The sequence below is a fragment of the Oryctolagus cuniculus genome, chromosome 21 (assembly GCF_964237555.1).
Source record: "Oryctolagus cuniculus chromosome 21, mOryCun1.1, whole genome shotgun sequence".
Classification (NCBI taxonomy): Eukaryota; Metazoa; Chordata; class Mammalia; order Lagomorpha; family Leporidae; genus Oryctolagus; species Oryctolagus cuniculus.
This window is the reverse complement of record NC_091452.1, coordinates 29170520-29184884: the sequence shown is the minus strand read 5'-3', so window position 1 is coordinate 29184884 and position 14365 is coordinate 29170520. Positions and strand designations below refer to the sequence as shown.

Genomic DNA, 14365 nt, shown 5'->3' with positions numbered 1-14365 from the left:
TTAGTCCCTGGATATCCAGCAAGTTGGTTTCTGGTGGTAGCTGTTCTGTCTTGCAGCCTGCTGCCTGTGTCTTCACGAGGCCTTTCCTTGGGGGTACTGCACAGAGCTGGGGTGCTCCCTGCCTGCCCTCCTAGCAGGGCACAGATTCCTTATGATGCCATTTAACTCCCATTACTAACCCAAGTGCAGCCACAGTGAGGTTAGTGCTTCAGTTTATAAATTTGAGGGGAGGGGCCAGCGCTGGGGTGTATTGGGCTAAGCCTGCACCTGCAGTGCCGGAATCCCATATGGGTGCCGGTTCTGGTCCTGGCTTCTCCTCTTCTGGTCCAGTTCCGCATTTAATGTGCTCGGGAAAGGAGCAAAAGATGGTCCAAATGCTTGGGCCCATGCACCCATGTGGGAGACCCAGAAGAAGCTCCTGGCTCCTGGCTTCAGATTGACCTAGCTCTGGCCATTGCAGCCATCTGGGGAGTGAACCAGCAGGTGGAAGACCTTTCTCTCTGTCTGTAACTCTGCCTCGCAAATAAATAAAATAGAATATTTAAATAAATGAATTTGAGAGGGAACCCAAGCATTCAATCTGTAACAGCCTTATTGGTTAGATGTAGTCCAAATACCTTTTTTTTTTTTTTTTAATTTTTCTTTATTTGAGGCAGAGAGCACTATCATGTGCTGTTTCACTCTCCAAATGCCCCCATTGGTTGGAAGTGAAGCAGCTGAGACTCAAACTGGTGCCCTAATAGGATGCTGGTGTTGCAGGCAGTACCTTAACCCGCTATGCCACAGCACTGGTTCCTGAAATCTATTAATAGACTTATTTTGTAGGTTAACATTTTCTGTTGTGGACAATATTTCATGTGCACTTGAGAAGAACGTGTATTCTCCTATTGAGTGGAGTGGTCTGTATATATTTGTAAGGCCTAATTGGCTTATAGTGTTGTTCAAATAGCATTTCCTTGCCAATTTCCCTTCTCAGTATTATTGAAAGTGGAGATGATGAAGTCTTTGTTCCATTTTGTTTTCTTTCTTTCTTTCTTTCTTTTTTTTTTTTTTTTTTTTTTTTACAGGCAGAGTGGACAGTGAGAGAGAGAGACAGAGAGAAAGGTCTTCCTTTGCTGTTGGTTGGTTCACCCTCCAATGGCCGCCGCGGCCTGATCTGAAGGCAGGAGCCAGGTGCTTCTCCTGGTCTCCCATGCGGGTGCAGGGCCCAAGCACTTGGGCCATCCTCCACTGCACTCCCTGGCCACAGCAGAGAGCCGGCCTGGAAGAGGGGCAACCGGGACAGGATCCGGCGCCCTGACTGGGACTAGAACCCGGTGTGCCAGCGCCGCAAGGTGGAGGATTAGCCTATTGAGCAGCGGCGCCGGCTCCATTTTGTTTTCTAAACATGCATTCGAAAGACAGTGTTGGGGGGGCTAGGGAGAAGGGAGAAGGAGATTGATCTTCCATCTACTGGCTTGCTCCCCAAATGGCCTCAAAGGCCAAGGCTGAGCCAGGCTGAAACCAGGAGCTGGGAGCCTGGAGCCCCATCCTGTGAGTGGCAGGGGCTCGTTCACTTGGGCCATCATTTACTGCTGTCCCAGGGGGTTTATCAGGGAGCTGGTTCCGAAGTGGGACAGCTGGGATTAGAACCAGCATGCATGTGGGATGCGTGCGTGCCAGGTGGCAGCCTCACCCACTACACAACACCAGCCCCTGACTGTTCTTCTAGAACAGTCATGTCAGAACATACATGTCTCCTGTCAGTTTTTGCTGCACATATTTTATGGCTCTGTTGTTTATATGTTTATCATTGTTACATCTTAATGAATTGAATTCTTAGGTTGATGTATAATGTCCTTTGCCTATTTTAATTAAATATTTGATTTTAACATGGATCCAGTAGCTCTTCAAATCTTTTTTTTTTTTTAAGACTTTATTTATTTATTGGAGAGGTAGAGTTACAGACAATGAGAGGGAGAGACAGAGAGAAAGGTCTCCCTTCCATTGGTTCACTCCCCAAATGGCCACAACAGCTGGAGCCGCGCCAATCCGAAGCCAGGAGCTAGTAGTTCCTTCCTGGTCTCCCATGAGGGTACAGGGGCCCAAGCACTTGGGCCATCTTCCACTGCTTTCCCAGGCCATAGCAGAGTGTTGGATTGGAAGAGGAGCAGCTGGGACTAGAACTGGCGCCCATATGGGAAGCTATCACTTCAGGCAGAGTATTAACCTACTGTGCCACAGCACTGCCACCCCCCCCCCTTTTTTTTTTTTTTTTTGAAAATCAGAGTTACAGAGAGAGCAAGAGGTATCTTCCATCCTCTGGGTCACTCCCAAAGTGGCCACGTAGGCTAGGGCTGTGTCAGGCTGAAGCCAGGAGCCAGAAGCTTTATCTGTTACAGGGATGGGTACAGGGGCCCAAGTACTAAGAATATTCCATTGTTTTTCCCAGGCCATTAGCAGGGAACTGGATCAGAAGTGGAGCAGTGCCCATATGGGATGCTGGCATCGCAGGTGGTGACTTTACTTGCTACACCACAATACCCCCTGCCCCCGCGTGCCTCCTGTAATCTTTTTAGACATAAAATCTGTGTCGTCAGATGATTGTAGAGACATTGCTGCTCTCTGCTCTCTTTTGGCTACTGTTTGCATGGCATCCTTTTTTCATTTTTTTATTTCCTTCTCGTGTGTGTGCTCACAATTTTTAAAAGAGATTTATTGAGTTATTTTAAAGGCAGTAGATGAAAGGCAAAGTTACAAAGAAAGAGAGAGAGAGATTCACTCTGCAAATGCCTACAACATTTAGGGTTGGGCCAAGTGAAAACCAGGAGGCAGGAACTCCATCCTGGTCTCCCATGTGGGTGGCAGGGACTCAGATACTTGGGCCATCATGTTCTGCTTCCCCAGATGCGTTAGTAGGAGGGTGGATCCAAAGTGCACTAGACAGTATGGGAACTGGCACTCTGATATGGGATGTGGGCATCACAGGCAGCTCAACCCTCTGCCCCACAGTGTACACCTGACTTGATTTAAAAGTGTGTGTGTGTGTAATTTATTTGAGAGTCAGACCAAGTAAGCAAGAGCGAGCTGCCACTCACTGGTCACTCCTCAAATGCCTGCAGACAGCCTGCACTAGGCTGGACTAAAGCCAGGAGCTGGGAACTTCATCTCCTTCCCCCATGTGGCTGGCAGGAACCCAACTAGCTGAGTCCTCACCGCTGCCACTCAGGTCTGCGTTAGCATGAAGCTGCCATCAGGAGCCCCGAGTGCAGGATTGAACGCAGGTACTGGACGTGAGCAACCACTAGGCCAACGCTGGACCTCGCTGCTTTTTATAATGTACCATCTTGGTTCCCTTCTTGTTTTTTTTTCCTGTGTATTTATCAGTTTATTTTCTTAGAGGTTACCTTGAGGCTTTAATGACAACCTAGTTCGAATATTACCAACTTATTTTTTAAGAGAATATTTGAATTATATTCACGGTGTTTTTTCTTTTTTCTTTTCTTTTCTTTTCTTTTTTTTTTTTTTTTTTTTTAAGATTTATTCATTTGAAAGAGTTAGAGAGGCAGAGACAGAGAGAGAGGTCTTCCATCCAGTGGTTCACTCCCCAGATGGCCACAACAGCTGAAGCTGCACCAGTCCGGAGCCAGGAGCTTCTTCTGGGTCTCCCATGTGGGTGCTGGGGCCCAAGAAGGGGCCATCTTCCACTGCTTTCCCAAGCCATATTAGAGAGCTGGATTGGAAGTGGAGCAGCCAGGACTAGAACAGGCTCTCCTATGGGATGCCTACCCTTCAGGCCAGGGCTTTTAACCCACTGTGCCACAGTGCCGGCCCCACCAACTTATTTTTTAAAGATTTATTCATTTTGGCCGGCGCCACGGCTAATCCTCCACCTGCGGCGCCAGCACCCCGGGTTCTAGTCCTGGTTGGGGCGCTGGATTCTGTCCCAGTTGCTCCTCTTCCAGTCCAGCTCTCTGCTGTGGCCCAGGAGGGCAGTGGAGGATGGCCCAAGTGCTTGGGCCTTGCACCCAAAAGATTCATTTTGAAAGGCAGGGGCAGAGAGAAAGAACTCTTCCATCTGCTGGTTCACTCCCCAAATGGCCACTGCAGCCAGAGCTGGGCCGATCCAAAGCCAGGAGCCTGGAGCTTCTTCTGGGTCTCCCATGCAGGTGCAGGTGCAGGGGCCTGCCATCTTCTACTGCTTTCCAGGCCATAGCAGAGAGCTGGATCAGAAGTGGAGCGGCCAGGACTCCAACTGGCACCCATATAGGATGCCAGCACTGCAGATGGTGGCTTTACCTGCTGCGCCACAGCACTGGCCCTGCCAATTTATTTTAATAGTTTGCAAACACTGTGTTGCCATTCATCTTTATTGTCCCCTTTTTATATTGTTATTGTTACAGATTGTATCTTCTTTTAAAAAATATTTTATTTGAGAAAGAGCTAGCTCTCATTCACTGGTTCACTCCCCAGATGCCTGCAAGGACCAGGGAGAGCCATGCTAGGAGCTGAGAACTCAGCTGGGTTTCCCGTGTGGGTGGTAGGAATCCAGTTTGATCCCTTGAGCCATCCCTGCTGCCTCCCGGGGTCTGTACTGGCAGGAAGCTGGAGTCAGGAGCTGAGATTGGTCACTGAATTCAGGCATCTGTAGTTACAGGATGTGAGCATCCTAACCAGTGGTGCAACTGCTATTCAGGTGTCCCAAGATTGTATCTTACCCCTTGTGAGCCTATTAATACAGATTTTCAGTTACTAATTCATACACTAGCCTTTTTAAAGCAAATTTATTTTTAAAAGGATTTATTTATTGGGGCCAATATTGTGGCATAGCAGGTAAAAGCTTCTTCCTGTGACACCAGCATCCCATATGGGCACTGGTTCCCGTCCCAGCTGTTCTGCGTCTAATCTAGCTCCCTGCTATTGGGCCCGGTAAAAACAGCAAAAGATGGCCCAAGTGTTTGGGCTCCTGCCACCCACATTGAGAGACCTAGATGAAACTCTAGGCTCCAGATTCCTGGTGTCAGCCTGGCCCAGTACTGGCCATTGCAGCCATCCAAGGAGTGAACCAGTGGGTGGGAAGACCACTCTGTCTCTCCTTTTCTCTCTGTAACTCTTTCAGGTAGCTGCCAGGTACCTAAGTACTTGGACCATCTGCTGCCGCTTTCCCAGGCACATTATCAAGGAGCTGGATCAGAAACAGAGCAGCTGGGACTAAAATCAGTGCTCTGATAGAGGTTACTGGCATGGCAAGCAGTGGCTTAGCCTGCACCACAACACTGGACCTGTCTGGGCACTTTTGACCTAATTTCCTAATAAAAACTTTCTTCCCTTGGGGCCAGCGCTGTGGCACAGCAGATTAAAGCCCTAGCCTCAGCACTGGCATCCCTTATGAGCACCGGTTCATGTCCCGGCTGCTCCACTTCCGATTCAGCTCCCTGCTATGGCCTGGGAAAGCAGCGGAGGATGGTCCAAGGTCTTGAGCCCCTGCACCCATGGAGGAGAACTGGAGGAAGCTCCTGGCTCCTGGCTTCAGATTGGCTCAGCTCTGGCTGCTGTAGCCATTCGGGGAATGAATCAGCGGATGGAAGACTCTCTCTCTCTCTCTCTCTCTCTCTCTCTCTGTAACTCTTTCAAATAAATAAATAAATCTTTAAAAAACAAACTTTCTTCCCAGCATTTCCTCTTTGAATGAAGACAGTTTATCATATCTCAATGGATATCTTCTCTAGATGACTATTAGTTTTTGTTTTTTGTTTTAGGATTTATGTATTAATTTGAAAGGCAGAGCAACAGAGAGAAAAAAAGCTTTTCCATTTGCTGGTTCACTCCCTAAATGGCCACAACAACTAGGGCTGCGTCAGGCTGATGCCAGGAGTTGGGAACTCTGTCCTGATCTGCCATGTTGGTGGCAGGGGCACAAATACTTGAGACAGCAAGGGAGCTGGGACAGAAGTGGAGTAGTTGGTACTCGTTGAGCCAGCACTCTGATGGGGATGCCTGTGTTGCCAGTGGCGACTTAATCTGCAGCACCATAATGCCAGCGTGTGTGCTGGTTTTTCGTGTACAGTGTGTTTAGCAGCATCTGCTGCTTTTCCATCCTGTGTGGATTCCAAAAGAGGTGGAAGCTCTGTCAGTCCTCCAGGTTGTCCTCAGACAACAGGGTCTTCTCTGCTCCCCCTGGAACCAAGGACCAGGGTCCCACACCAGGAGTGGAGGTTCTGTCTCCTGGGTAGCCTGCTGCTCACTCAGCGGGTAAATGAGGGCTTTGTCTTGATTCTGTGTTCATTTGGGAGCTATAAATCTTTGCTCTTGTCCAGGTTCTGACAGAGTTGTTTCTGACCTTCCCTGCAGTCATTTTTCTCTTTCTGTGGTGGGGAATTTGGAGCGCTGTACTCATCATTTTGCTGGTGTCACTCCCAAGTTGTTATTTTAAGCTAAATCAAATTAATTAATTTCAGAAACAGAGCTTCCATCTGCTGGTGCACTCCTCATACGTCCTCAGTGGCCAGAGCCCAGTCCAGGCCTCCAGCATAGGGGAAAGGGACCCGGTTGCTTGAGCCATCCCTGCTGCCTCCCAGGGTCTGTGCTGGCGAGAAGCTGGAGTCAGGAACCAAACCCAGGCACTCCAATGTGGGATGCAAAAATCCTAACTAAATCTCTTCTTCCCTTTCTGAATTAACGCCTTCCTCATGATGGACTGTTATTTAAATAGTCCATTATTTTTTTGAAAGATTTATTTATTTATTTGAAAGGCAGGAGTACAGACAGATGGAGAGAAGGAGAGAGATGGGTTTCCATCCACTACTTCACTACTGAAATGGCTGCAGTGGCTGGAGCTGGTCCAGACCAAAGCCAGGAGCTTCTTCTGGGTCTCCCGTGTAGGTGCAGGGGCCCAACACTTGGGCCATCTTCCACTGCTTTCCCAGGCCACAGCAGAGAGCTGGATTGGAACTGGAATAGCTGGGACTTGAAATGGCGCCCATGTGGGATGCCAGCCCCTGACCGTCTGTAATTTAAGGTGGGAATTGATCCTGGCTGAGGTTACTGTCTTGCCTGGGCTGCTCCTGCTCTGTGTTCTTCATCCTGAACTGGTATCACCTTCTTGTATTGAAAATATAATACACGCACCGCTGAAAACCCAGTTACCATTGTAACCGGGCCTCGGCTGCCTCTGTAAAAGGAAACCTCTCCGCAGTAGTCAGGAGTAAGTGCCTGGCTCAGATGCAGCTGGTGTGAACGCTGCAGGCGGTGTCCCCGGGTTTCTCTGCCTTGGGACTTGAGAAGCTCAGACATGAGTCATCTCCGTGTCCTGCGACCTCGTGCATCACAACTGCCACAGCAGCAGCGTTAAGATTTACTTCTTTATTTGAAAATCAGACTTAGAGAGAGAGAGATCTTCTGTCTGCTGGTTCACCATTCAAATGGCTGCAATGGTTGGGGTTGGGCCAGGCCAGGGCCAGGCCAAAACCAGGAGCAAGGAATTTTACCTGGGTCTCTCTCCCACATGGGACCATCCTCTGCTGCTTTCCCCAGGCCATTAGCAGGGAGGGAGCTGGATCGGAAGTGGAACGGCTGGGACTGGCACTGGTGCCCATATGGGCTGCTGGCGTCACAGGTGGCAGCCTTACCCACCATGCCACAGCACCGGCCCTAACATCTCATTTTATAAACTGGAACTCCCCTTGCCTCCGTGCTGACCTTTTCACCCTGTGGGTTACCTGCAGCGCCTCCCAGGCTTGTTGTCACGCCTCCCTTCGCTGGGCCCGGGGCCGTCTCTTTTGAGCAGCTTCACTTTTGGCACCATGGTTTCAGGCCGCTCATTCTCCTGCCAGCTGACTCTGAGTTGGTCTGAGGCCAGGCACTCAGGTTAAATACCTGTTTATTGCCAGTGGGGATCAGCCTCATCAGGAGCACTGACACTGCTGCTTTCTCAAAAAGCTGCATTCTACCCTTCTACCTAGGGCCCTGTCCTCCTCTTTCTGAGTGCCCCCTGAGACTCCCCATCAGCCCCTCCGTGTACTCTTCAGTTACCTAGCATAGGATGAGGCTTAGCAAAGTGCGCTTACTGCACCTGACAAACGGGGCTGCGCATGCTCTGGGCTGTGTGATGGAGTCAGGTTCCCGGTGCCCTCATTCAGGTGGCGGCTGCAGCACAAGAGAGCCTGTCCAGGGCCAGGGCCCCTCCTCCTCTGTCTCTCCCTGGACCTTTTGAGGTGATCGTAGGCTCTCAGCGCCGTGATGGGGGTTTCTTGGGAAGAGTGTCTCTGTTCTGGGTCACACCACACTGAACACACAATCAAATTGCATGTCTAATTAAAGACACACAGACCTGAAGAGGTCTGAGTGAGCTGGAGGCTTGTTCACGGTCAAGTTCCTGGTTCTGAGGCAGTGCTGTGGCGACACAAGAGTCTCTCTGGGTATAGGATGGTGTTGACCGCTCTGTATTTCTTCCTGATGCAGTAGTCTTATTAGACACAAAAAAGAAATCGCAGGGGTTCATTTTAGTAAATATTTAATTCAGCCGGTCAAAAAATGTTTTCCATGCAAATCAGTTTAAATGCTTCTTAGTGAAATATTTAAGTTTTTTTTTTTTTTTTTTTTTTTTTTTTTTTTTTTTTTTTTTTTTTTGGTACAGAGCAGGGAAGTGCTTCATACTGTACTTGGAACATGTTTCAGTTTGGAAGTCATGTAGGTGCGTACGTGGCCACACAGGATTGGCGCCTGCTGTATTGGCCAGTACATGTTCATGCTTGTCAGGGTTTAGATTCCCTGACCAGGGCCTTGTGATGAGGCAGTGATGCATACCCAGATTACCTGGGGCTTTGCCAGCACAGGGCAGGGCGTGGGGGCATAGCTTGACTGGACAGCCTGTGGGTGTCTGCTCTGGCCCACACTGTGTGTGGTTCACCCCCGTCAGTGTGCATTTCTCCCCGTGTGACTTCTTTAAAAAAAAAAAAAAAAAAAAAAAAAAAAGTTTATTCTGTTCACTCTGCAAATGGCTGCAGTGCCTGGGGTTATGCCAGGCCAAAGCCAGGAGCATGAAACTCCATCTGGGTCTCCCACATGGATGGACTCAAACACTAAGGCCATCTTCAGCTGCTTTCCCAGGCACATTAGCAGGGAGCTGGATTGGAAGTGGAGCAGCCAGGACTTGAACCGGCACTCATTCGGGATGCTGGCATTGCAGGCAGCAGTTTAATCTGCTGTACCACAGCGCCGGCCTCTTGACTTCTGCTTTTGTGACTTGTGGTGCCGATACCTGTCTCAGTGAGCCCTGGCTTACACAGAGGACCCTGTGTTTCCTGCAACTTCCTGTCCCCAGCACTGTTTGTTAGACATGACAGGAACCCCACCGATGGTGTGTAAGTTGGATTTCTGTTTGCCAGTGATTGCATTTTTTCCTGTGTGTGTGGGTCATTTGTGTGGAATCGTCCCAGTCTCTGGTCTACTAGATGGTGGCCAGCAGACAGCACCCTCAGGCGTTTGCTGGTCTCCTCATGGGGATGCCTAGGCAGGGTGGCCCTGCCAGCTGCCTGTCCCCAGAGTGTGGTCATCTGAAAAGGGACTGAGGGAAGGCCTCATGTGGACTGTGGATTCTTTGTGATAACGATGTGATGGTGTAGGGCCATTGATTATAATAGATTTGCCCTTTGGTGTAGGATGTTGGTGGTCGGGGAGACCATGTGCATGGAGGCAGTGAGCATGCGAGAATCTCTGCTTTCCTCAGTTTTGCTGTAAACTCAAAGCTGCTCTGAAAAAAAAAAAAAAAAAAACCACAGTGTTTGGGGGGCCGGCTTTGTGGTGCAGTGGATTAAGCCATTGCTTGCGACTGCGGCATTCCGTATGTGCTCTGGCCCGAGTCCCGTCTGTCCCCTCCAGTCCAGCTCCCTGCTACTGCTCTGGGAAGGCAACGGAAGATGCCCAGGCACACATGGGAGAACTGGCTGGAGTTCCAGTGCCCTGGCTTCTGCTGGCCTTTGGGGAGTGAACTAGTGGATGGAAGATTTTTCTTCTCTGTCTCTAACACTCTGTCTTTCAAATAAATAAATACATCTTTTAAAAAAAAAAAAAAAAAGCATTCAAAGGTATAAAAAGACCAGGGCATCACTTGGAGTAAATTAAATTAATCTGTCGTGTAAACAACAGAACATTCCGGTCTTGGCCACAGGTTTGTGAACTGCAGTGTGATCATTGTGGTCTCCTGTCTCCTTCCAGGACAACCCTCCATATGACAAGGGAGCCTTCAGAATCGAAATCAACTTTCCAGCAGAGTACCCATTCAAACCACCGAAGATCACATTTAAAACAAAGATCTATCACCCAAACATTGATGAAAAGGGGCAGGTCTGTCTGCCCGTAATTAGTGCTGAAAACTGGAAGCCAGCAACCAAAACCGACCAAGGTAAGACATGTTCCTTAGATGGGTCTGCTGGGACACGGCCGTGGGGCAGGGGTTCCAGGGTCTCTTGAGTGCCGTGCCAGGCACGGAGTCCAGGGAAGCCCAGTGCTAGCAGCAGCAGTGCAGGCCAAGGTATTCCTGAGGTCCTGCCTGTCTGCCGGGATAATTCGTCTCCAGTGAGCTGTTGAGCCGAACAAGTATATAGGAGGCCGCACTTGGCTGGCTGGGGACACACAGACAGACAGCCAGCCTCGGGGGTTGACTGTGGGCACAGTGAAGGTGTGTGGGTGCCAGGCCCTGGAGGTGATGAAGGATTGTGGCCCCGCCCAGGAGGGGAAGGGAGAGCCCTGTTTAAGGTGGCGTCGCACAGCAGTGAGCACGTGGTCCCAGACTTGAAGCAAGACGGGAGGCTGGCGAGGGCCTTTCTGCTTGGCAGGGCATGAGCTGAAGCGCAGGGCTCAGAGTCGGCGGTGGAGGGGAGAGGGCAGGGGCCAGCATGCAGGTGATGCTTCCAGATGAAAGCACAGGAAGTCCCAATCTCGTATTCTTGGCAGCTTTCTTTAAAATCCGCTGCCTCTCACAGTGCATCTGCAGGAAGCTGGCTCCAAAGCACAGTAGCCAGTACTCCTCTGGCGCCCCAGCAGGGATGTGGCTGTCTCAAGCGCACCAGCTCGCCCGCCAGAGCTTGAGTATTCGTCCTGCAGACTGCTCCTTAGGAAGCCTGTCGCTGTGTTCCGCTGGGAATGGCACGGCAGCCTTCACGCACTTCTGTTCATCAGCCAGGTCAGCCCTGGGGCCGGGGCCCTCCCAGCCAGGCTGCCTAGGAAAACCTGCAGAGGGGAGGCCTCAGCTCGCCAGGCTCCCGAGGGTTGGATACGGGTGCCTTGCCGCCTCCTCTGGGGACGGTGGCAGCACAGGGCTGTGGTGAATGTTCCTGCCTTAGCTTCAGAGCTGGATGCAAAGCCTCCTTGTGTTCTTCAAGGAGCCAGGTAACCTGGCTTTTCCATCTTGTGTAAGTGTACTTGTTGGCTTAGGGTTTTCCAGGTAAAACTTGTGGTACAGGTGCTGTTCTGTGGGCCCACAATTCTGGGAGCAGAATTGCTGTTTTGTGATTTGGAACAGTTTGGAACTTTTTCTAGAAAGTTGTTCTGTAGATTCTTCATGGCACGGCCCCGATCCCATACTCACATCTCACATGCATCAGGATGCTGTCCCTGACGCCACGTTTCCCAGTGTCTAGTCAGCTGGTGCTGCATTCGAGCCCCTTCAGAGTTCCCTGGTGGCGAGTAGCAGCAGCTTATCATTATTTCTCGCCTGGGCTGGCTGGGGTCTCGCCTGCCTCTGTGGAGCTCCGGTGGGCGTGCTTCTCGGCTGTGGGGGCTGGAGCTGGCTGGGGCACTTGTGTCCTCTCTCTGGTTGCTTGCACTCCGCACTGTCACGTCTGCTGGAGTCCCTTTTTAAAAAATACTTACTTGAAAGGCAGAATAACACAGAGAGAGAGAGAGACGGAGAGAAAGAAAGAACATCCATCTGCTGGGTCACTCCCCAGATGTCCACATCAGTCAGGGCTGGACCACGCCAGAGCCAGGAGCCTGCAACTCCATCCGGATCCCCAGTGTGGGTGGCCACGAACTTGGGCCATCCTCTACTGCCTTCCCCGGCACTGTAGCAGGAGGCTGGGTCAGGAGCAGAGGGGCCCGAGCGAGTGTTGGGACACAGTGTCCCCGGCACTGTAGCAGGAGGCTGGGTCAGGAGCAGAGGGGCCCGAGCGAGTGTTGGGACACAGTGTCCCCGGCACTGTAGCAGGAGGCTGGGTCAGGAGCAGAGGGGCCCGAGCGAGTGTTGGGACACAGTGTCCCCGGCACTTCAGCAGGAGGCTGGGTCAGGAGCAGAGGGGCCCGAGCGAGTGTTGGGACACAGTGGGTCAGCCACTGCCTGCGATGCTTGCATCCCGTACGAGCTCTGGTTTGAGTCTTGGCTGCTGACTTCCAGTCCAGCTCCCTGCTCACGCACCTGGAAAAGCAGCAGAGAATGGCCCAGGGACCTGGGCCCCTGCCACCCATGTGAGAGACTTACATGGAGTTCCAGACTCCTGGCTTCAGCCTGACCCAGACCCAGCCATTGTGACCATCTGGGGAGTGAACCAGCAGATGGACGTTCTCTCTCTCCCTCTGTTCTTTCCCTCTTCCCCTACCCCCAGCTTTTCAAATACATTTAATAACTCATTTTGTAAAAAGCAGAGTAGCCAGGACTAGAGCTGGTACTCTGATACAGGATGCAGGTGTCCCAAGCAGCACGTTAACCTGTTTGGTTCACCCCTTTCTACTGGACTGTGTTCATCTAGCAAGTTCATAATCAAAGGGGGCCTCTTGGGAGGAGCAGTGGCTCTGCAGCAGCGGGCGCAGGGTGGGAGAACTGGTTGCAGAGGTGGGCCAGGAGCAGTGCCACAGTGCCTTGTTGGCGCCTGGGCCCGCTGGAGCCTGCTTGTCCTCACGTGTCCCCAGTGGTGGTCTCTGGGCAAGCTGCTGCTTTCCCCAGCTGGTTCCCCACTTGGTGGGTGTCCCTGTTTCTCTGGCCACTTCCTGACTGTCGTTTACCCGCCGCCACCCTCAGAATCTGCCTTTTTCAGTGCCTTGCTGCTTCTTGCTTCACTCCCTAAACATGCGGCGTCTGTGCCCCTCGCATCGTCTGTTGTTGCCTGGATCCCCACTGATGACTCGGTCTCCTCAGACCCCAGAGTTCCGGGACCTCCTCGCCTCATGGCCTCTGGCCCACTCAGCCCTCCATGTACACAGCCTTCCTGCAGCTGGTGTTACGCAACATAGCCAGGAAAGCCACCACCCCTGGTACCAGTGTCCTATTTAGGTGCCGGTTCGAGTCCCAGCTGCTCCACTTCTGATCCAGCTCCCTGCAAAAGGCCTGGGAAAGCAGTAGAAGATGGCGCAAGTGCTTGTGCCCGCCCCCATCACCCATGTGGGATACCCAGAGGAGGCTCCTGGCTCCTGGCTCTGGCTTTGGCCTGTGTATTACAGACATCTGAGGAGTGAACCAATAGATAGAAGATTTTTCTGTGTTTCTCCCTCTTTCTGTGTAAGTCTGACTTTCAAATAAATAAGTAAATCTTTAAAAATACTGCTGTTCCAGCCGGCGTCGCGGCTCACTAGGCTAATCCTCCGCCTAGCGGCGCTGGCACACCAGGTTCTAGTCCCGGTTGGGGCGCCGGATTCTCTCCCGGTTGCCCCTCTTCCAGGCCAGCTCTCTGCTGTGGCCAGGGAGTGCAGTGGAGGATGGCCCAAGTGCTTGGGCCCTGCACCCCATGGGAGACCAGGAAAAGCACCTGGCTCCTGGCTCCTGCCATCGGATCGGCGCAGTGCGCCGGCCGCAGCGCGCCGGCCGCGGCGGCCATTGGAGGGTGAACCAACGGCAAAGGAAGACCTTTCTCTCTGTCTCTCTCTCTCACTGTCCACACTGCCTGTCAAAAAAAAAAAATACTGCTGTTCCCCAGAAAGGTCCTTAGACCAGCTCCATTGGCAGTTCAGAGTTCCCTAGCAGTCTCGTGCGTGAGGAGCACAGAGAGTGACCAGTGCTAGGGCTGTCAGCAGTAGAGTTAGATGGGTTTGGAATATAAAGTGAAGAGTAACGCAGTAGACAGCAGTGTGCATAGACGCTGGTGAGCCTGCAGTGCCGCTCTTAGCTGCAGACACCTGAGGGAATGAACACACCGCCCACACGTGTTCCCAGCGGATGTAGAAGCGGAGCAGAGCTCTCTGCTGTAGCCACCTGAGAAAGGAGGGAGGTGCCCATTTGTGCCAAAGCACGTGTAGGCCTGCAGACACCATGCTGAAGGGCAGACCTGGTCACAGGTGGCCACATGTGGTAGGAGTCCATTTGTAGTGGAGCTTCCTTGTTCCCAGTTTCTGTATGTGCAGATGTTCCTGGTGCTTTCGTGATCAATCCCAGATGTGGACGGAAAGACGAACATCGTTC

General features: G+C 51.6%; 1 protein-coding gene across 1 annotated transcript in view; it reads left to right on the top strand.

Moving 5' to 3' along the window:
- The window catches only part of UBE2L3 (ubiquitin conjugating enzyme E2 L3), a 52031-nt gene that overhangs the window by 31220 nt on the left and 6446 nt on the right, over positions 1-14365 (top strand). Inside the window, exon 3 of the mRNA XM_051826744.2 lies at positions 10195-10381. Coding sequence (XP_051682704.1) covers positions 10195-10381 — 187 coding nt within the window. The remainder of the gene's footprint in view (positions 1-10194; positions 10382-14365) is intronic.